Source organism: Nicotiana tomentosiformis, chromosome 5 (assembly GCF_000390325.3).
Source record: "Nicotiana tomentosiformis chromosome 5, ASM39032v3, whole genome shotgun sequence".
Classification (NCBI taxonomy): Eukaryota; Viridiplantae; Streptophyta; class Magnoliopsida; order Solanales; family Solanaceae; genus Nicotiana; species Nicotiana tomentosiformis.
The window spans coordinates 138629288-138652206 of NC_090816.1; the positions used below are offsets into that span (position 1 = coordinate 138629288).

The 22919-nt window shown below is 36.6% G+C and overlaps 3 protein-coding genes across 3 annotated transcripts; 2 read left to right on the top strand and 1 right to left on the bottom strand.

Moving 5' to 3' along the window:
- The first annotated feature begins 9827 nt into the window (after positions 1 to 9827).
- LOC104104959 (nuclear transcription factor Y subunit B-6) lies at positions 9828 to 13473 on the top strand. Its single transcript, XM_009613181.4, has 2 exons — positions 9828 to 10108; positions 12694 to 13473. Exons 1-2 carry the CDS (start codon positions 10036 to 10038, stop codon positions 13341 to 13343), a joined length of 723 nt encoding a protein of 240 aa, XP_009611476.1. The 5' UTR covers positions 9828 to 10035; the 3' UTR covers positions 13344 to 13473.
- Positions 13474 to 13701: 228 nt separating this feature from the next.
- LOC104104950 (tRNA (guanine(9)-N1)-methyltransferase) lies at positions 13702 to 17524 on the bottom strand. Its single transcript, XM_033658393.2, has 3 exons — positions 17068 to 17524; positions 16208 to 16567; positions 13702 to 14360 (listed from the first exon to the last, which is right to left on the bottom strand). Exons 1-3 carry the CDS (start codon positions 17458 to 17460, stop codon positions 14103 to 14105), a joined length of 1011 nt encoding a protein of 336 aa, XP_033514284.1. The 5' UTR covers positions 17461 to 17524; the 3' UTR covers positions 13702 to 14102.
- A 2157-nt stretch (positions 17525 to 19681) lies between these two features.
- Positions 19682 to 21125, top strand: LOC104105014 (uncharacterized). The gene is made up of 3 exons (XM_070177010.1): positions 19682 to 19872; positions 20361 to 20985; positions 21054 to 21125. Exons 1-3 carry the CDS (start codon positions 19682 to 19684, stop codon positions 21123 to 21125), a joined length of 888 nt encoding a protein of 295 aa, XP_070033111.1.
- Positions 21126 to 22919: the final 1794 nt, after the last annotated feature.

Consider the following 22919-nt stretch of genomic DNA (forward strand, 5'->3'; position numbering starts at 1 on the left):
CAGAACCTCGAGACCTCTTGGTCTCCTTAGTTTCATTTTCCACACCCCGAACACGTTCTGACATCTTGGCAATTTCTACCACTAGACGAAATAAAGTATCAACCTGTAGCTCCCGAGTCGTACAAAATTTTACAATCATAATTGAGTCCTTTAGTGAATCTTTGGACTCGCTCTCTGGCTGTAGGAACCAAAGTAGGAGTATGATGGGCTAACTTACTGAACTTGATAGCATATTCTGACACCGACATGGTGTCCTAACGCAATCGTTCAAACTCTGTGCACCTCGCATTACGGAGGGTCTGGGGAACAAACTCCCTCAAAATCATTTATGAAAATGGAGCCCAAGAAGGTGGTGTTACATTGGCTGGTCTGCCCTCTTCATAGACTTGCCACAAACATTGGTGGAGAATTATCTCTCCAAAGGCCAATTTCTTCTCTTGCTATGCTAACCCATCACCGCTGAGCTAACTCATTTCTTCACATATTCCTCGATTTTTCTTTGGGGTAATACTTCCCCTATTTGTACATAACGATTCCAAAATTAAAGCTCCGTACAGACAAATCTTGGCACGAACCACGTAGCCCATAAGCTCATCAACCACCATACCTCCTCCGAAGCACCCCATATTGCCACAACCGAGACGTCCACGTTGAATAGTCCTTATGTAAATTTGGAGTTGTTCCTCTAACTTCTTTGATACTGAAATATAGGATTATTAAGGACACGGACATACTGGGAGTCCTAACATTGTCACCTTCAAAGCTCGTATTCATCAACCAGATGCCAGAATCCGTTGCACCCCCACATAAATCACTTAGTGATCCTTCAATACATATGCATCTTTAGTAGGGATCACACGTTGAGATGATGTTTGAGCATCCCTGGCTCCCTCGTAGTCTATCCGCGACATCACAAACCATCGGCGCACAGCTGATACCGAGTGTGCAATGCCATACACGAGTGGATGCAAAGGAATATAAGATATCTAATTCAAGCAGAATCAATGTCGCACGATAGGGAATTAAAGAAGTGAAATTTATTAATAGTTTCTGTAGCCTCTCGAAGATAAGTACAGACGTATCCGTACTGATCCGCAAGACTCTACTAAACCTGCTTATGACTCGTAGCACCTATGAACCTAGAGCTCTGATACCAACTTGTCACAACCCGAAATTCCCACCTTCGGGACCGTAATATGTCACGACCCAAATACCTAACCCATCGTGATGGCGCCTATCGTGGAACTAGGCAAGCTGACATTCTCAATATGCTTTCAATATATGACAAAAATGAGCTAAAGCAATTAAATTACCGGAGGTTTACATAATAACGGGGTTAAACCCAAAACACAAGTACGAAATGATAGCCCGTCATGATCATCTAACAACCAATCTAGAAACAGAGTCTAATACAGTTTGTGTCAAATGCCAATACAAGAGAAAAAGATAATAGAAAAGGAGAAACAAGGACTGCGGACGCCGGCAGCTACCTCGTAAGTCTCCGATAATTAGCTCGCACACAAACTCAGTGACCGTCAGAACAGTACACACCTGGATCTACACATGAAGTGCGGGGTGTAGCATGAGTACAACCAACTCAGTAAGCAATAAAATTAAATAAGGAACAGAGAAGCAGTGACGAGCTATAAAAAATACAGATCATTTCAAAAGTTTTCAGTAAAGAGCGAGCGTGCTTTCAAATCTGGTGGTATAAGTCAAATCAGCTCGAGCTCAAGTAAAACAGATATGAATCTTCCAAAAATTTCACAACAGCAACAGATAACAACATAAGTGCAACAATAATTAAAGCAAGTATAGCCTCTCAAGGCAGCAGTCACTCAGTTCATCTCAATAGCTTATACTCTCAGCTCTCAACCCTCAATACACACTCTCAATAGGTACATGCGCTCACTGGGGGTGTGCAGACTCTGGAAGGGCTCCTTTCAGCCCAAACCCTCAATACTCCTTGCAACCTGATCCACAGTCAATAAATAGCCATAAGGCTCGTTGCGACGTGCAACCCAGTCCATATACCCTCACATAGTTCACAGCTTGGCACTCAGGCCCTATCTTAGTCACTAACCTGTCCAGCCCATCGGGCTCACAGAATATCATAATAATCAGCCCAAATAGAGAATACAACAAGTATCCACAAGAAATGAGAGGAAACAGAGATATAACATACAAGTAAGATTGTGACTTGAGTACAAGACATCAATTAGCAGTCAATTCAATAAGTATACGACCGCTGCGAGTCCCAACAGTGATATTGTATGGCCTAAGCATGGTTTCTAACATGAAAGGCAATCAATTGCTCAAAGACAAGGAAAAACAAGTAATAACAATGGCTATTCGACTTTACAGACTCACGGGACGGACCAAGTCACAATCCCTCACGGTGCACACTCACACGCCCGTCACCTAGCATGTGCGCCACCTCCAAACACTCACATCATACCATCTCTCGAGGTTACATACCCTCAAAACCAGATTTAAGACTGTTACTTACCTCAAACGCACAAAATCCTACTCTGAAATGCCTTTGCCCCTCGAATCAATCTCCAAACGCTCCGAATCTAGCCACAAGCAGTACGCTATAATTAATATAAGCTAAAAGAATCAATCCCACAAGAAAATACGGAATTATAAGCCAAAATCCGAAATAGGCTCAAACTGGCCCCTGGGCCCACGTCTCGAAATCCGACAAAAGTCACAAAATATGAACACCCATCCACTCACGAGTCCAACCATACAAGAATTACTCGAATCCAACCTCAAATCACCTTCCAAAACTCGAAATTTTAGCCTATAAAGTTTCTACCATTTTCCCCCAAATTTATAACTCAAATCCCTAATTAGATGATGAAAATAGCAATAGATTCATGAAATATAGTCCAATCCGAGTTAGAATCACTTACCCCAACAATCTTCTTGAAGAAACCTCGAACAATCGCCTCACACCGAGCTCTCAAAATCCCAAAATCGAAAGGGGAATCAAACCCTTGAAGTTCCATTTTCTGCCCAGTTCTTCCGCACCTGCGGACCTTCTGTCGCATCTGCGACGCCGCACCTGCGGAAATTCCATCGTAGGTGCGAGAATGACTAAAAAGGTTGGGTACACATATGCGTGCAAGTGGTCGCACCTGCGTGTGTACACCTGCGGACAAAAGTCCGCTTCTGCGATCCTCCCCTCCAACTAACTTTTCGCATCTGCAGAGCTTCAGGCGCATCTGCGGGCTCGCGGATGCGAAAACACCCTTGCACTTGCGGCCTCTGGCCATCTCCTCAACTCCCGTTTCTGCACTCCTTCCTACGCACATGCGAGTAAGCACTTGCGGTCTCCCCACCGCAGGTGCGAAACTACCAGATATCATAAGGCTTCAGCAATTTCATAAGTCCAAAACTCAATCTGTTAAGCATCTGAAACACACCCGAGTCCCCGGGGACCTCAACCAAACATACCAACGAGTCATATAACCCCATGCGAACTTAGTCGAACCTTCGAATTACTCAAAACAACATCAAAACACTAATTACACCCGAATTCAAGCCTAAAGAACTTCTAAGCTTTCAAATTCCTCAAACGACGTCGAAACCTACCAAACCATGTCCGATTGACCTCAAATATTTCACACAAGTCATATTCAACATTACAGACCCACTCTAACTTCCGGAATCGGAATACGACCCCGATATCAAAAAGTCAACCCCCGGTCAAACTTCCCAAAAATTTAACTTTCGCTATTTCAAGCCTAAATTAGCTATAGACCTCAAATTCACAGTCCGGACACGCTCCTGAGTCCAAAATCACCCAACGGAGCTAACGGAACTGAGGGAACTCCATTCCGGAGTGGTCTTCACACACTTCCGATTACGGTCAAAATCCTGAGACTTAAGCTTCCGTTTTAGGGACTAAGTGTCCCAAAACACTCTGAAACCAAAAGCAAGACCTCTCGGCAAGTCACTTAAGCAAAAACAGATACGGAAAAAATAGTAAGTAGGGGATCGGGGCTAATACACTCAAAATGACCGGTTGGGTCGTTACATGATGGCGCCTAACATTTCACTTGCTAGGCAAGCCAACGTTAGAATAATATTGGCCATTTTAAACAATTCAGTTGAAATGATAATAAGTCAACCAAATATTTGGAATAAATATGAAATACAAATTTACCTATAATCCCAAAACTGGTAGTACAAGTCACAAGCTCTACAAAGTTCACTAAAAAATCTCTAATTACAACTGTTCCAGAATAGAATCAACAGTGCAGGAAAATATCAGAAGGTGACTCTGAGGCCTGCGAATGCGACAACAGATATACCTTAAGTCTCCACAGCAATGTCCGACTAATTAGTAAGATTATCAACAACACTGAGGTACCTGGATCTGCACAAAAAGATGTGCAAAAGTGTAGCATGAGTAAACCACAACGGTACCCAGTAAGTATCAAGCCTAACCTCGGTAGAGTAGTGATGAGGCCAGGTAAAGACACCTACTAGACATATAAACTTGTACAATATGTTACATAAAGCTAACAAGGAAAGACTATCAATATAAGGCCAATAACATAAGAATTTCCAATTCAATTTAACAATAAAACAATGATAACACGGATGGCATCGAGCAAACAATCAAGCAATTACGCAACAACATCGTTAGAGTACAACTATAATATAAAAATGGCACGGCATCACCCATCGTGCTTTTACTCTCGTCCTTACCATGAAATGATGAATAATTTAAACACAATTCCAACTTGAACATAGTAAAGTGTCAAATGAGTTATTAAGCCAATTTATGATTTAAATAAGGTAAAATAGTGAATAGGTTGTACAAATAGAATATCAGTTGAATTTAGTTTAGAAATATATGATATCCGATAAAATATTATATTTATACAAATAAGACATTCAATCAAATCTTAACGAGATAAATATGGGATTTATTAAAGTAATATGAAATAACAATTTTCGTGTAAGTTACTCGACAATAAGATAATGAGTAAATTAGATATCAAATAGAGTAAAAATATAATCACCATTTAAATTAGTAAATCTCTGAATAAGATATGAGTTTTAGTTTTTTGAAAGACACACAAGTAGAACAGCTTGAAAATTCTTTTCATTTAAATCTGCTAAGTTTTCAACAACTTATCATATCACATATGATGCACGATTAACCCAAGAAATCCATATTGTTTCATTTTCAATATATTGACGGTTAATTAATTATGTTCAAAATATAATGAAGTGATTTAAGAAACCACAATAACCGTCCTAACATGGAATACATCAAGAGAATCATAATTGGAATTAACCTTAATAACATAATTTCATATTTGCATATCTGTTGTGGCGGGCAACCCGATCCTCCAATATATTCATATTAATTTCCGTTGCGGCGTGCAACCCGATTCTCCAATATATTCATATTAAATTCCATTGCGGCGTGCAACCCGATTCTCCAATATATTCATTTTTATTTAATTCTGTTGCGGCGTACAACCCGCTCCAACAATATAAACTTAAAATAAACTCTGTTGCGGCGTGCAACCCGCTCCTCCAACAATAAAAATTAAACAACCAATTTACAACCAACTATGGTATACCACAAAGAAGTCACAATTAATGAAAAAGCTACACGATAGCTCACGAAGTCAAATAGCAAGGTAATAACAATCCACAATCAAGGCACAGTTTATGAGCATCAATTAACAATTAAGGCATGTAGCAGACAAAGCAGTAATTCAACAAGTGACTACAATCAGCAATTAGCATATAAGGGTGAACTTGACAACAAGGGTGAAATATGTGCTAGCAATTTCAAGTAAAGCACGTACAAACAATTCTAACAATAAAAGATATAATCATGACACGATATTTACAAACAATTGTATAAAAGGAGACTAACGGTCCAAACCGATCAAATACCACATATAGATCGTGTACCCACTCGTCACATCGCGTACACGATCTTCACATAACACGAATAACACAATCATCTCAAATCCGAAGGGGTGGTTTCCCCCACACAAAGTTAGATAAGACACTTACTTCGCTTCGCAACCAATTTCAAGATTTCAATAAATCTTTGCTTCTCGAATTTGTGTCCAGAAACTTCAAATCTATTCACAAATATTTCAATATACTCAATACAAATCGTAGGAATTAATTCCATATGAAATTACTAATTTTTCGGATTAAAATTCGAAATTCATTTTAAAAATCGATAGTGCGACCCATGTTTTGAATCTCGAAAAAACTCACGAAATACGAACACCCATTCCGATACGAGTTCAACCAAATAAAAATTATTGAATTCCGATATCGGATTGCCTTTCAAATCTTTAATTAAAGTCTTTGAAGATTTCTACCATTTTCAACCTAATCTTTACCCATTTGAACTCAACAATCTTCCCACAACCTTATGGTACAAGTATGTATAAGTAATACTCCCACATCCAAGAATCATCTTACTAATTACCCATTTCTAGTTAGATTTCGAAATTGAAGAATTGAGGAAAGAAATTCTTACCTCTTTGAAGCTCTAATAACCCTTTGATGCGATTTCAAGGTTTGATTCAAGGTAGAGTAGTGAAATCCTTAGTCCTTCCTTTCCTCTCTCTAGAATCGCTCTCCCCTCTCTCTAAAACACCAAAAAATACCCAAAAATATGAACCCTAAATGAGTTAAATGAAATGGGGGTCGGTTATGAAAACCCAAATTTTGTACAGTCGCGGCACGTAGGGCATCGCGAGGCGCGGGGTGGCTGTATAAAAAGTGTCTGGAAATGACATTTCGAAACATTCTGGAATTTTCCACAGGCGCGGCGCATGGGGCGCCGCATTGGGCGTTGCGGTAGTGTAAAATTCTACCACCATTAGGCAATTTGGTCATAACTTCTTATAGGAGTGTCCAAATGACAAACGGCTTGGAGCGTTAGAAAATAGACTCGAAGGTCTTTCATTTGATAGGTTGTCCATCACATAACTCCATATATATTTAGATATGCTCGTCCAAAGTTTGGTCTTGTGGTACTAATTTAGAATTTTAGTCTATCATGAAATTTTCAACTTGACTTAGGCTGAGGCCTCTCCCTAGACCCCCACATCTTTTATAATATATCTCGTACACTTATTATCATATTTAATTGATATCCATCATATTAATAGTCCTCGTCTGCACACAAAATAATATAATTAGCACACACCAACTTTTTTATTTCGCTAAAATACGCCGAATTGTTCTATGGACTTCCAACTCCAATTTCGGATATACGCCTAAGTCCGAAATTACCATACGAAAATATTGGAACCATCAAAATTTTATTCCGGAGTCGTTTGCACAAAAGTCAAACTCCGGTCAACCCTTTTCATTTAAGCTTCCAAAACAAGAATATATTGTTCTTTCAATTAAATCTCGAATCATCCGAAAACCAAACTCGACCGCGCGCGCAAGTCATAATACACATTACGAAATTGCCCGAGGTCTTAACCGCTGAACGGGACGCTAATTTTTAAAATGACAAGTCGGATCATTACAAATGCCATGTTTGAGGCATAAAAAGTAGAAAGAGTCTTTTCGAGTAAATTCTCATCATTCACAATTTTTCCACATAATTTAAGTTGGGAAGTTATCCTGAATACAAGAGAATTATATTTACTTATAGTTTTAATCTTGTAGTCGTAAGTGAATCCATTCATATCAAGCTCTTGGCAATATCGTTGCCTTAAAATAGTCATATCGTTCCTTCAAACTGCTCCATAATTCAAATGGATCTTTTAGGGTTAAGTATTTAGTCTTTAACCCTTCATCGAGATTATGACGAAGGAAAATCATAGCCTTTGCTTTATCCCGGCCTCATGTTTCATTTTCTTGTATAATAGTATTTTCAAGAGCTATTGCAGCAAGGTGAATTTCATCATCAAGGACCCATGATAAATAATTCTTTCTGGAGATGTCAAGTGACACAAATTCAAGCTTTGATAAAATCGACATAATAAAAATTATCATTAGAAAATAGATAAATTAGAAGCAATTCGGGTAATTATGAAACAAGAAAAAAAAATAAGTCTTATAATATGGTATTCATATTTATGTAAATAGAATTCAACAATTTTTTGAATCAATAAAATTAACCGAAAATTTTTGTGGCAAAATCTTAATTGAATTCAAAGAAAAAAAATAAAAAGAGAGATAAAACTCAGCTGTAATTATGGCAAAGTCGTGTTACGGAATGATTTAATATATGTATTCTATATTTTCTTATAATATCTTAATAACAATTTTATAATGATTTTACAATCTAAATATGGCATATGTATATATTTTAAAATTTTGAATAAAATGCCAATCTATAATTATTTTACAACTTGTTGGCAGTATACTCAGAAAAATAAATGCATAGTGTCTTAAACAACAAATTATATGGATGCATCACTTTTATGTAGTTACCAGAATAATTAAGTTCATATAATGAAGCTTATATAAGTATAGAATTGATTGGTTGAAAATATTTAAAGAACGGTAACATCTAAATTAAATGGTATATATGCATATTAGCAATCAACCTTGGGAAAAAGAAAATTCTCCAGACATAATAACAATGCTATGACAACTTTAAAAGAAACATACCGAAAAGCAGAGTGGTGGTAGCTAGTGTGTGCCGGATCAGACTAGAGTAGAAGTTAATTCGTGTTGATAACGTGTTATGAAATAAAAGCAATTTAGTAAAACATGGACAAGAAATAGAGATAGGGAGAAGGAATAGATTTTCTTTTTCAATTGTGTGTATTTTCCTATCTATTACAAAACTTTTATACATGCATGAAAAATGAAGAAAAATATGTCATTGAATATGTCATTAAGCATTTTAGATTAAAAATCATAAAAAAAGAGTAAATATCCACTATAATTTAATTTTTCTTATAACAGCTAGCGATATAAGTCACTGATTAATATTTTTACAGGTTTGTTTTGGACTATTATTTTCTTTGTACCAATATCAGATTCAATGTGCAGTACTTGGTCGAGTCGAATACAAAGATCGCATACTTGATTGCACGAGGAATTTGAACTTATCCTGTAATAAATTATAAATTATTATTCTTTCGGTACATTTTAATTGATTTTTGATCCACAATATTTAATTTTTTATAATATCAAGAATGAATTACCTTATCTTTTCCAAAGTTGTTAGAGAGGAAAGAGTCTAGGAGTGTTTGTTATATTTTTAATGAACAAATTAAGGTTAATATAGTCTATTTCATTGTTAATTAAGTATTACTCCCTTCCACAATAAGTAATTTTTTGGCTTTTTTGTGGTCTAAATAAGTGATTTTTCTAGATTTCAAGAATGAATTAATTATTTTTTTCCTACATTGCCTTTGAAGTAAAATAGTGTTGGAGTATGTTTTATGAGTGTTTATGTGAAGAGATAGTAAAGGTTAATATGATCAATTTCATTGCTAATTAATGTTAAAAGATAGATTTTTTAATCTATGTGAAAAAACAAAAAAATTATGAGTAAAAATGGATTTCTTAATATGTGTGAAAATAATTAAAAAATCAATTAAAGTGGACTGGAAGGAAGTGCTTACGTTTGCTAGTTAAATTAATTTGGTCATATTAATGAGCAGATTACCGTAATGCAGCATTCAGTTCAGTTTGAATTGGATTGGAACTTTAAATTTAACTGAGCATTGAGAAAGGAGAAAAGTAAAAGCCCCCAAATGGCCAAATTAAACTGATTTACTTACTGTATTAGTAATTAGTTACTCTATAAATATGGCGTTATGCGGTCATCTGTGCATGATTCCGGTCAATGCTCATCTGCCCAACTGTGAAGCCTATTTATCCCGGCGAATACCCTCTTCTCGTTCACTACGCCCTACTGCCACGTGCCTCTCTCTTTTTCCTTTTTTCAATATATATAAATATGGCCACTTGCCAAGCCATATTTGCTACTCCTATTTTTCTTCATTAATATTTTCGTTGCAGAGAGACAACATTGTCTATAGCTAGATAGCTCAAGAGATGGATAATCTTGGGGGAGGAAATGGTAATGGAGGATTTCATGGCTACCGCAGATTCCCTCAACCAACCGCTGGTACGTATTCTTTACGCGGTCGGAGCCAAAATTTTTGTTAAGGTGTGTCAAAATATATAGAAGTAAACATACCAGAAAACTAAGAGTAAATATATAGTATATAAACATATAATTTATTTTTTTACCTATCTACACAGTGTATTTTTCCCGCAAAGATTTGACCCCCTTTCTATAAGCTGGCTCCGCCAGACCATATATACAATACAAAGTGTTGTTTTTTTCTTTAATTTACTTACTCTATCAGAGCTCGACTCTTACAAAGGAGTTTAAGCGTTTGTAGGATTTTCTTGTTTTCCTTTCAAGTTTCAGCTTTCAATTTTTCTTAAGCACAAACCTTTTTTTTAACTGTTAAAAAGAGAGTGGAGCTATATATATATGAGGGGACTTCATTCGTAAATGTTTTATGCTGAAGCCCATCTATACATTCCTTGACCTCCCAATATAAAAAAGAGAGAATAGAAAGAACAAATTAAAGCGGACACTGTTTTCATCAAGAGAGTTTGTCCAACTAGTAGCTAATTATTCGTTCACTCCTAAACATCTAAGTAATTATTTCTCTTCCTATATATGTTTTTCATTATCTTCTTTAGCTCTATTAAGTACTAGCCAACAGATATCTAGGAAATGTAGATACATTATTCTGGTGAAATGGAGAGCTTCTCTACGTTTCTTGTATCGTCTTCTTCGTGTACGTGAGGCTTTTCTTAATATACATACTTTAATTAGTAGGATTGATTATTCAATTTTTTAGAACTTTCTTGAATATCCCTATATGTTATTTACGAAGCTGTTATATATCCTTGAATAGATTCATGGTGGTTTTGCAAATGCTTTGGTGATATATCATTTCTGGTTTGTTCGAACAAAAATTGTAACTTTTCAAGACAAAAATGGAAACAAGTGGCATGCATGCAATCTCTTAACCTATAGTATGTCGTCTTTACCCCTTATGTACACGTGCCGCTTATAATACCCACACTCCCCTCCCCCCACAAAAAGAAAAGAAAAAAAAAAGAGGAAAAGAGAGAGAGGAATCCCCCGTCAAAAGCAATAATCTTACTTCGTCTGATTCTTCTCTGAAAGAAATTAAACCCGCTGTTTTGCAATAAGCCTTATATATTTAGTACAAAAAAGATTATGCGTAGGAGTATGAAGTTAGTGCCTAGAGGGAACTTCTCGGTGCCTTATGGTCTGCATTACATATGAGGACAAATTCTATATCTCCGATCTATATATAAAAAACTAATTTGTGAAGCTATAGTAGCATCAACGTTAGCTGATTTTGGCATAACAATAGAGGATGTATATATATATATATTGGCAAGTAAAATATTTTTTATTTACCAAATAGAGTTATGTAGAGATAACAAAAAAATTGATAGTTGGACAGCAAGCCCCAACTCCAGCTACCACTCTGCACTACAATCGCCTCAACTAATCTCATATTGACAATCCTAACTATATATAATGGATAGCAATTTAGCTGCTCCAGCCATTTTGCAATCCTCTGCTTCATTGCTGCTCTGTGATGCACCTCTTGAACTATCTTTTTGATGATGACTTCCTTTCTTTATTATTTGTTGGTGAATACTCTTTGATTTCTTTCATTCTACATATAGTAAACTGCGGCAGATAACAACATTCTGTATACTGCAGGGCTCTTTCCACTTGCATTCTGAACAGCCCATATTAGTTCCTCATCCCAGCACATAAGATCTCTGTTAATACCCTGCCATTGTAATAGGTGTTTACATATCTGTGCAAAAATCTCACATTTAAAGAACACATGCTCTATAACTTTCATCTTCTATAAATATATATAACAAATTAACGGAAGTAGTAATAAATTTGTGCGACTCCACCTTTTGTACATATATACTTAAAATTTAGCTGTTCTTTTACCAAAGTTAAGAGGCATATAACTTTAGGAACAACTCTTTAGTAGCAAGCAGTACATATGAAAGCAGTGTCCGTTACAATAACACTTTTGTCTTATTCCTATCATAATTATGGAAAAAGAAAATAGAAAAAGCTTTTTGATCAAAGGACCGAGGGCAAGTTTGGATGGTTTTGGTACATGTGACTGTGAGGGTTAGTTGTGGGGGATAATATAAGGGTGTGAGCCGCGTGTATTGGAGGGTTGAAGAGTAGACATAGTAAGATGACGACGAAAACCATGAATATGAAGCGTTTTAGTTTCTGTTAGTTTAATTATTCTGCATTCGCACCATCATTTTGTCGTGGCTTTTAAAATTTGGAGTGACATGAATAACCTATTGTCCAAAAGGTCTCGTCTCTTTTAGTGGTGTCTTATGTGCCCTACGATCAGCTAGCTTCACATTGGTGAAACATATATACGACATTTGTTTTGTTTATTCAATATTGAACAAACTTTGAAAAGTCACAAAGTAAGTAATAAAAAATTAATGCGACTGAATGTTTACTAGAGCCCAAACTATGTACTATTATGTATACGCCCTTGTGAGTAATTCTTTTTGTTTCATGTATTAGAAGATTTTGATAATACCTTTCAATTCACTTTGATGCTTAATCTTATGCAAGAATTCTTTGTTGTTGTGTGAAAGCTACGGAGATGAGCATGGGACTGTCTGCTCATCTCAACCAGGCCACTGCTGCCAATACAAACAATAATGCCACCAACAACTCAGAACAAGATTCTGAATGCACCATTCGGGAACAAGACCGATTCATGCCAATAGCAAACGTGATCAGAATCATGCGCAGGATCCTTCCTCCGCATGCCAAGATATCGGATGACTCTAAAGAGACCATCCAAGAATGTGTGTCTGAGTTCATAAGCTTCATCACGGGTGAAGCCAACGAGCGTTGCCAGCGTGAGCAGCGGAAGACCATCACTGCTGAGGACGTTCTTTGGGCCATGAGCAAGCTTGGTTTTGATGACTACATTGAACCCTTGACTTTATACTTGCATCGTTATCGTGAGTTTGATGGTGGTGAGCGTGGATCTTTGAGAGGGGAGCCTTTGCTGATGAAGCGGCCAATGATTGATCCTGGTTCAGCCAGCATGACGACCATGGCACCCTATCAGCTGCCTCCTTTTCCAATGGCTCATCACCATGGATACTTTGCGTATCCACCACCGACGGGGAAAGGTTATATGCAGATGGATGCATCAAATGGAAGCTCTTCTCATGGTGCAGTGGCTACTGTGGAAAATGATGTTGAGTCTCTTGCGGAGGGGGGTAAGGAGTAAGTGTCTCTGCTGAAGGAAGCTGTTGAAATTTCAAGAGCAGAGAAGAAAACAGACCGTCTTTTCTCTCAATCTTGTTGGGATGTTACCTAATTTAGGATCTTTTGACAATCTTAGATTAGTTCTTTGCAAAGTTTAGTGGTACTTCTTTTGAACAAATCGAACCAAACGGTGGCTTCCATTTTGCTTTTTGTATATTTTGCTGCCTGTCTATTTTGAGTATTTGGTTCATGATTGCCTGCGCCTTGTATATCTTTTGATGCAAAATGTTCGAACCCAATCAAACACCAAGTATTTTGTTCACAAGTCTAGGCTTACATTACAGTGATAAAGGACTCGAACATTAAACGGACCAATAGAGTTGCATCAAGTGGTTAAAGTAACAAGCCAAATCCGTATAGTACATATAACCTTCTGGTCTTAATCAATTTGCTGGAATGGATTGCACAGGGCAAAGTTTTTTTGCAGGAACAACTCTTAGCATAGCACGGACTCTATTTTGATCAAATCTACTAGACAAAAAGCATATCATCTGTTTGTCATCTCAAGTTTGCCAAAGGCAAAATACAACAAAACTATCCTTTCCAACATGCTTATGTACCCAAAAGATGAGCTGCACGAGGAAGAAATAAAAAATAATGCCAAGACATTCTCAACAAGGTAATTTCACCTTAAATTGCCTTCTCTCCAGGACATGCTCTGGAGAACAAGATGATACCCAAAGACTGTCCTGATTGGATCTAGGGGGAAGCTTTTGAAACTTCAACTCTCAATGCACTGTCTTTTCAACTCGTGATCATCTTTCCCTTCAGTCTCTTCTTCCCGTTCAATATCATGTCTTTTAAACAGGTGATCATCTTTCCCTTCATTCTTTTCTACCCGTTCAATATCATTATCACCCTCTTCGGATTCAGCCTCACATCTTTTCCTTTGTGGAATCACGTCAAAGAATGAAGTTTTCCAGTCTCCTGTCTCCAAGTATTTCAGAAGTATCTCTACCACTTGATTGACGGTAAGGACCTGCATCAGAAAAATACATGTTAGGACAAACAGAGGCTTTTCATAATGTGATCTACACTAACCAATAGTAGCACCACTGGCCACAAAAAATTTATTGGCAAAGAAAAGAGAATACCAATTGACCATGTTACCAGTCTAACACAAAAAAATAACGCAGAATCTGTTCTCTCAAGATGCAAATTGCAATAATCTGGTGCATATCTGTTCCCTCAAGTTGCAAGAGACACGTGATACACCAAACCTTTATATACACTCTACTGAAATGCTCAATGCCATCATATCTTTTAATGTTTGCATTAGTCCTCTCTTTTACATACAACATATGATCAGTGTAGAAACAGTTTCTACTAGCGTAACAAAATCCATTCTATAAAATTAGATCATGCAATAATGTGCATCCAGAATCAGAGCAAAGCAAAGGTTAAAAATATTTTAAAAAATTAAATGAAATCAAGTTGAGATATATTGGTAGTCTAAGTACATGAAGAAGGCAACTATACACCTTTAATAATATTTATTAAGTAAACAGATATATTTCTTAGGTATACAAAATGACCGATCATGCGTCATCATGAAGGTCCCTGATCTCCGGGCATTTAAGATGGAGCAACTTTAACTACATCTTCTCAATTCTTGGCTAGGAGAAAAATATTTTTGAGAAGACTCAACAAAATAAAAGGAATAAGTAACACATGAGAACACAAGATACCATCAATATATGACGTACGCAGTTAATTGCTGGTTTAAGTTGAATACTATATTTTTTGGAGGTGGTGTCGCATTTATGCTCCACTTTTAGCATCAAACCGCCTACTAACCCTTTTTCTTCACTAAAATGACAATCGTCCCATGTGTTATACACCAGCAGTTGTACTAAAAGATATAAGATTCACTATTCATGCATATGTATCATACGCTACTGGATCATTCATGCTGCTAATTTTCAAACTTCTTCTATGGACAAAATACACGCTCAAATGATGAATCAAGATATTAGGAAGAAATTGTGCCACTAAATACAGATAAGATAATTAGAGGTCCGACATCTTTGAGACATTTATCGAGGTAATATTAAATTACCATGAGGTGCATAGCTTAAAGTGGCGTGACATATATTGAAGGAAACACAAACAAGATTCTTTTAGCTTCAAGATAAACCTCAGCAGGCGGTCTCTCAGACTATTATGAATGTCCTACGCTCACTCAACGCAATAATTCCATCTCGTGCTCTCAGATCTAGGAAAGTTAAACCACTATGAAGTACTAGCAACAATTTGAATCTAAAAGTTTATAATGCTAGTGACATGTCTTTTACCTCCAAATACATTCATATTTTACGCATTTCAACGCATTTAACCTTATGAAACCCTAACCCTTCTACTCAAGAAGACTATGAGTAATAATCCAATCTGCTGATAAGTGGCATCCTTTAACAAGAGCTGTCAAGGTCAAAGTAACCAACTTTATATTATCCCAGAGAAAAAGTACAGTACTTTATTGATATCCTGCAGAATATGGCGAAGTATTTAAAACAAATGTTTAAATAGCAAGTCACAATATTGTCGTTAGAGTTTCTTCCAGCACAGATACAATGAGCAGGCTCCTAAGAGTTCAGCTTCAAGACACATATCTAGAACCTTATTAGCTAGTGTTGTTTTTCATGTGAACAAATTGAGGCACATAGCCTAGCAGCATACCTCAAATAATCATCCTAACCAGCAAAACCATCTGTGAATTTCATTGTCAAACATAAAGAGTGTCGCAAGAACTCAAGTTTTACCTCATTAACATAGTTCACAATGCAGGGTGTCAAGGCAACGGAGAGAAGTAGCTCAATGATTCAATACCTGGGAACTAGACATCTTTAGGTAAGTTCCTATTGGGAGTTTAGCTGTTTGAATCCCTTGGTCTTCTGCTTTTTTCATGGTTAGCCCTTTCCACCGATTCCTATCCACCAACCCACCAATGATATATATATGGTTTGGATCAAGGACGTCTAGCGTTGTTTCAGAGTCTGCAGTAAGATACACAAGGCGTTCCTTCTGATCTTGGAATGCATCAATATAAGGCCGATTCTCCTTCTCAATTATCCACTTGTCAAATCCTGGTAGTCTCTGCAGCTGATCTTGCATTTCTCCTTGACAGCCAGTCAACCAAAGGTGAGCAGGAGAATTACATCTTGCATTCACGGCATAACAGTACATGATCTGCCATAAGTCCAATAACGTTAGCTTTGTTCAAACATGTAAGGCAAAATTGCATTTGTAAAGAATTAATTCAAGATTCAGCTTCATGTCATGACTATACAGGTATACTGCAACTGCCACATAAACCCAATTAAATCGAATCAGCTAAGGATAATGGAATAAATAGAGTGACTTTAGGCTTCTAGAGTAATAAGTATTTAATGTGAAAAAGCCACCATTTCACAAAACATAAGTTATGTCTCCTAGTCAAACAGAACAAAGCATCTCAAGATTAGATTTTTATTGGAATGTCGCATCTTCTGTATCCAAAATGCAAAATTCTTCGTTTGTCCAAGAGAATAACCAGTCAAATAGTATTTTGATTATTTTGTAACTGTAACATAATTTATAAAATAAACTACAGTAGCACACAAAAAAAAATAACTTGTCATTCTTTTTTCATATGAAGGAATATAATGTAACAACAAATGGTTATAGAAAATGAAAAAAAAAAAAAGAACCTGTTGGACGAGGCTATGGAGCTCACTGGCGTTCATGAGATGACCAAACTCGAGATCAATAACTACATTTTGCCCATTTTGTTTAGCTTCAGTGAGCCTCTGCATCTTCTTTCCTTTTTCTTCTGTTCGTTGGTCCATTCTCTCTTTCCTGAGAGACAATTTGGACTCTATCAACTGTTGCTTCTCCTCTTCGGTAGCGGCGGCCAACTTGTCCTCCCATTCTATACGCTTGCGTTCAGCTTCTTTCTTCTTCTGCTCTTTCAGAAGTGCCTTTTTCTCCGCCTTTTTGGCCTCGTATCGCTGCTGCTTAATCAGTTTCTTCTGTGCGTTCTTGGAGAGTAGTGGTGGTGGACATGGCTGCTGCTTCACTTCGACTTCTTCCTCACCTGCCATCGTTGATTGTTCCTTCTTCCCATGACCCAACTGGGGCTTTAGTAACACAGGGCTCTGCAAATTTGGGCCTCCACTCCTGCCCGGCCCTGGAACATAATTCACAGGGCCATGTGCACACATAACTAGTAATAATACATGTATTTACTTTTAAGCCACCATTTTAATTGTATTTAGTCTTTAGACTTTGCTTTAATAAACTTTTATCCGCCCGAATAAAAATACCCTTCTTCTATAAGGATTTCGCTGATACCTACGCTCCTTATTTACGATCAACACCAGCTCAAACTTACGTGCAAACTTACGTGCACAGAATTGCTGTGATGGTCCAAAATTGCAGAAGCTTCTCTTCCGATTTCACAATACAAAATTCAACCTTCTCGTCCAAAATTCACCATAAAATTATATTAAGTTCTAAAGTTTCATATATCTCTATATGCTTTTGTGTGTTTGTGTGGATTTTTATTTCGTTAATGAAGAATAAGATGCTAGGAATTTGTTTGTTTTTTTTCTGTATTGATAACGTTAAGGACACCACGTCCTTAACTCTGTGATTGTTCTGTAAATACTGAGGACATAATGTTAAGGGCACGATGTCCTTAACTTCATGATTGTTGTTCTAAATATTAAGGACATAGTGTCCTGTTTTTGCAACTTGTACTGATAAAGTTTAGGACATGATGTCCTTAACTTCATGACTACTGTGTAAATATTAAGGACATAGTATCATGTATTTGCAACTTGTACTGATAAAGTTTAGGACATGATGTCCTTAACTTCATGACTACTGTGTAAATATTAAGGACATAATGTCCTGTGTTTGCAAATTGTATTGATAAAGTTAAGGACACGATGTCCTTAAGTTCATAAGTGTTGTTCTAAATATTAAGGACATAGTGTCCTATATTTTCAAATTGTATTAATAAAGTTCAGGACATGATGTTCTTAACTTCATGACTACTGTGTAAATATTAAGGACATAGTGTCATGTATTTGCAACTTGTATTGATAAAGTTTAGGACATGATGTTGTAACGACCCGGCCGGTCGTTTCGAGAGTTATAGCCCCGTTTTCCCCATTTCTACTTTTTTTGTATTATTCAACTATATTATGTTATATCGGGTTAGTTGGTTCGGGACAAGAGTGGTTTCAGAGTGAATTGAGACACTTAGTCTCTTAAGTAGAAACTTAAGTTGGAAAAGTCAATCGGATATTGACCTATGTGTAAACGATCTCGAATTTGAATTCTGATGGTTCTGTTAGCTCCGTTAGATGATTGTGGACTTAGGAGTGCGTCCGAAATGTGATTTGGAGGTCCTTGGTAGAATTAGGCTTGAATTGGCGAAATTGGAAATTTGGCGATTTCGGTCGGCAGTGAAAAATTTGATATCGGGGTCGGAATGAAATTCCGGAAGTTGGAGTAGGTTCGTAGTGTCATTTGTGATGTGTGTGCAAAATTTGAGGTCATTCGGACGTGGTTTGGTTGGTTTCGGCATCGATTGCCGAATTTGGAAATTTAGAAGTTCTTAGGCTTGAATCCGAGGGTAATTTGATGATTTGATATTGTTTTGAGTGATTCGAAGGTTCGACTAAGTTGGTATGTTGATATATGACTTGTTGGCATTTTTGGTTGAGGTCCCGAGGGCCTCGAGGTAATTTCGGGTGGTTAACGGATTTGTCGAAATTGAAAAATACAGCTGAAGTTGCTGCTACTGCTATTTTCGCACCTGCGGAAGAAAGCCTCGCAGGTGCGAGGCCGCTTGTGCGCGTGGGGAGTGCGTAGGTGCGGGCAACGCTGGGCTAGGCAGTTTGCGCAGGTGCGAGTTAGAGGTCGCATATGCGAGCCCGCAGGTGCGAAACCTGGGGCGCAAATGCGGAAAAAGGAAATGCTGGGCAGGCTTCGCAGAAGCGGAGGAAACGCACAGGTGCGCCTTCGCAGGTGCGACGGGTTTGCCGCAGATGCGGAGTCTGGGCGGTTAAGTGAGTTGCATAGGTATGGCTCCTTGGACCGCAGGTGCGGTCGCGCGGGTGCGAGAAAAGGGGCCGCAGGTGCGAGATGCCTGGACAGAAGGTATATAGGAACACTTCGCGAATTTTTGGGCATCATGACTGCTCAGTTAACACTATGAAAGTTGATCAAAGGCATGCAACTTCAAAGTTGATTAGTGATTAAATTATTGACAATTTTCGAGACCCAAGGTTTGAAGTTACACCAGCCTTTGTCATGGCAGAAATGCAAAAATTGCATGGACTAAACATTGGTTATCACAAGGCGTGGCGTGCTATTCAACGTGCTTCAGCTTTAATAAGAGGAACTCCTGAATGGAATTATGAATTATTGTCTTCATACTTGTATATGATGAAAAGTAAAAACCCGGGAACATACACTAATATAAAGATAAATGACAACAACAGGTAAACAATCAAAAAGAGTTTATTAGTCTGTTTTATAAACTTTAGGACATGGTGTCCTTAACTTGGATGTGTGCAGTGAAAATGTTAAGGACATGGTGTCCTTAACTTTGATGTGTGCGGTGAAAAAGCTAAGGACATGGTATCCTTAACTTTGATATGTGCATTGTAAAAGTTAAGGACATAGTGTCCTTAACTTTGATGTGTGTAGTGAAAATATTAAGGACATAGTGTCCTTAACTTGGATGTGTGCAGTGAAAATGTTAAGGACATGATGTCCTTAACTTTGATGTGTGCGGTGAAAAAGCTAAGGACATGATGTCCTTAACTTTGATGTGTGCATTGTAAAAGTTAAGGACATGGTGTCCTTAACTTTGATGTGTGCAGTGAAAATATTAAGGACAAGCTGTCCTTAACTTTGATGTGTGTAGTGTAAATGTTAAGGATTTGGTGTCCTGTATTTTTAACCTTCTGTTAAACTGTATTTTCAGGTTTCTTTATATGTTTTATGCATATGGATCATCAATAGCTGGTTGGAATCATTGTAGACTAGTGATTGCTGTTGATGCAACTTTTTTGAAGTCAAAATATCGTGGTGTTTTAATGATTTCAGTTTCAAAAGATGCAAATAACCAAATATTCCCACTAGCCTTTGGAATTGCAGAATCTGAAAATAACAATTCCTATGGGGTTTGTATCTATCATTTGGAGCAGAACCTAAAGCGAAGGAAAGTAAAAAGTGAGATCATAAAACTTTTCCAAAGTGCTGCAAGAATATACATGCGTAAAGAATTTGATCTATACATGTCAGATATAGCAAAAGTTGATAAGAAGACTTTTGACTACTTGATGGAAGAACCACCGGAAAGATGGGCACGTTCTTGTAGTCCACGACGAAGATATGACATGCTCACAACAAACATAGTCGAGTCAATGAATTATGTGCTATTAGAAGCAAGGGAGCTGCCTATATTAAGAATGATGGATTTCATCCAAGTGAAGCTACAACGTTGGTTTTATAAAATAAGAAATGAAGCAGAAAAAACTTTTTATGACGTTTCTTGTTGGGTAGAAGAGGAATTGAAGAAAAAGATAGATTTAGCTTTTACTTTAAATGTAAGTATTATGTTCTTACTTTAGATTGTTATTTTAATGATAATTTAACATAATGTACTAACTTATAGTTTTTCAACTTTGAGGTCTTCTCTATTGATCTAGAGTTGAGGAAGAAGGAATTACTTTCTTGGTGGACTTAAACAAAAGAACATGTGATTGTTTTCAGTTTCAATTTTATGAATTACCATGTGTACATGCAATTGCAGCTATCGAGAAGAGAAACATCAAGAAGTCCAATTTCTGCTCGGACTGGCACTTAAAGGAATCTTGAGTGAAAACATATGAAAGACAAATATATCATGTAGGACATACGGATTCTTGGATTGTACCAGAGAGTGTTAAGTCACAAATTATTAAACCTCCAAATTTCAAAGTCCCGCCAGGTATAAGACAGAAGAAAAGGCCTATTCCAGCTACCGAATCATCAAAAATAACATTCAAATTTGGTCGTTGCAGAAGAATTGGTCATAATAGAACATCTTGTATATATTCTCCGGCAGTCCATCCATTTTCAAGGAAGCATAGAGAATAATAAATATATCCACTTATGTTTATCTACTCTTTTAAGTTTTTGCTATAAATTGGATTCATTTAGATTGTTTTTATTTGAGTAAGTAAACATTAGCAGATGGTTATATAAAAGATGTTCTGAATTTTTGAAGTTTCTTTGCGCTTACGTGCTCTTTGTTTTTTTTTTCTTTTTCTGGGAGTTCAATTTACCTTTGTCGGACCAATTATTGTTTATGGGATTTTACTCTTGTCGTAAATAAACAAGAAAGTCCTTTTCTTTATATAATTTTTTAAAAGTCCTGAAAAGGTCAAGTATGAATCTAATATTAAGGACATAAATTTCTAAAATATCCTTAACTTTTGGAAATCTCAGATTATTGTCTAGATTTCCAGAAGTTCAGGACATTTCAGAAAAATATGTCCTGAATATTATTTTCATCCTTCAACAAATCAGGATGTTTATGAACATTATGTCCTGAAGTTCTACAATAATCAATGTATCTTTTGCTATATCTCTACAGATTTAATAAAAGACTAACAATTTAAAATGGACAAATCAGTAGTTATAAAACTTGACATCTGCAGCTTGCTACATCTTATTGTTAAAATGAGATTAGTATAAGTAGACTTCAGGACATAATTTTTTGAAACGTCCTGAACATTTGAAGTATGAATCTAATATATAGGACATAAATTTCTAAAATGTCCTTAACTTATGAAAATCTCAATTTATTGTCTATATTTCCAGAAGTTTAGGACATTTAAAAAAATATGCCCTGAATATTATTTTTATCCTTCAACAAATAAGGATGAAGTTAACAGATCCTGAAGTTCTACAATAATCAATGTGTGTTGCTTTGAATTTCTAAAAACTTCAAGATAATTTAATCAAAGATTGGCCCTTTAAAACTGTGAAAAAATGGACAAATCAATAGTTAACAGAAAGAAAGAAATTAATAACACGATGCCTTCATATTACTGCTGAAACTGTAATTTGGCATAACTTTGACCAAATAATTATGATATGCAAATAAAATAAAGTGCCTTGTGAACAATTTACAGGATATTTTAAAATTCATATGGATTCTTTACAGCAATTATATACCAATTCCACTACAACTGACTTTCTTTACGACTACACTACAACTCGTTTGGGCAAGAAGTTTAATTTTCACGATCATAGTCATCGCCGACATTTTTTGGTGCTGTATCATAACCAGAATTTCTTTTCCACTCTCCATGTGCCCAAAGATTTGCTGCAAGTTCTTTTCTGAAGTTTGATATGTCCTCAGGTTGGAATTTTTCCACATCCTTTCCCATCATCAACAACTCCACATACTTGATTAGGAATGTACCACAATCAGTCCTAAGAAAAATATAAGATATGGAGTCAATTAAATAATATCTTTAATAAAATAAATCTA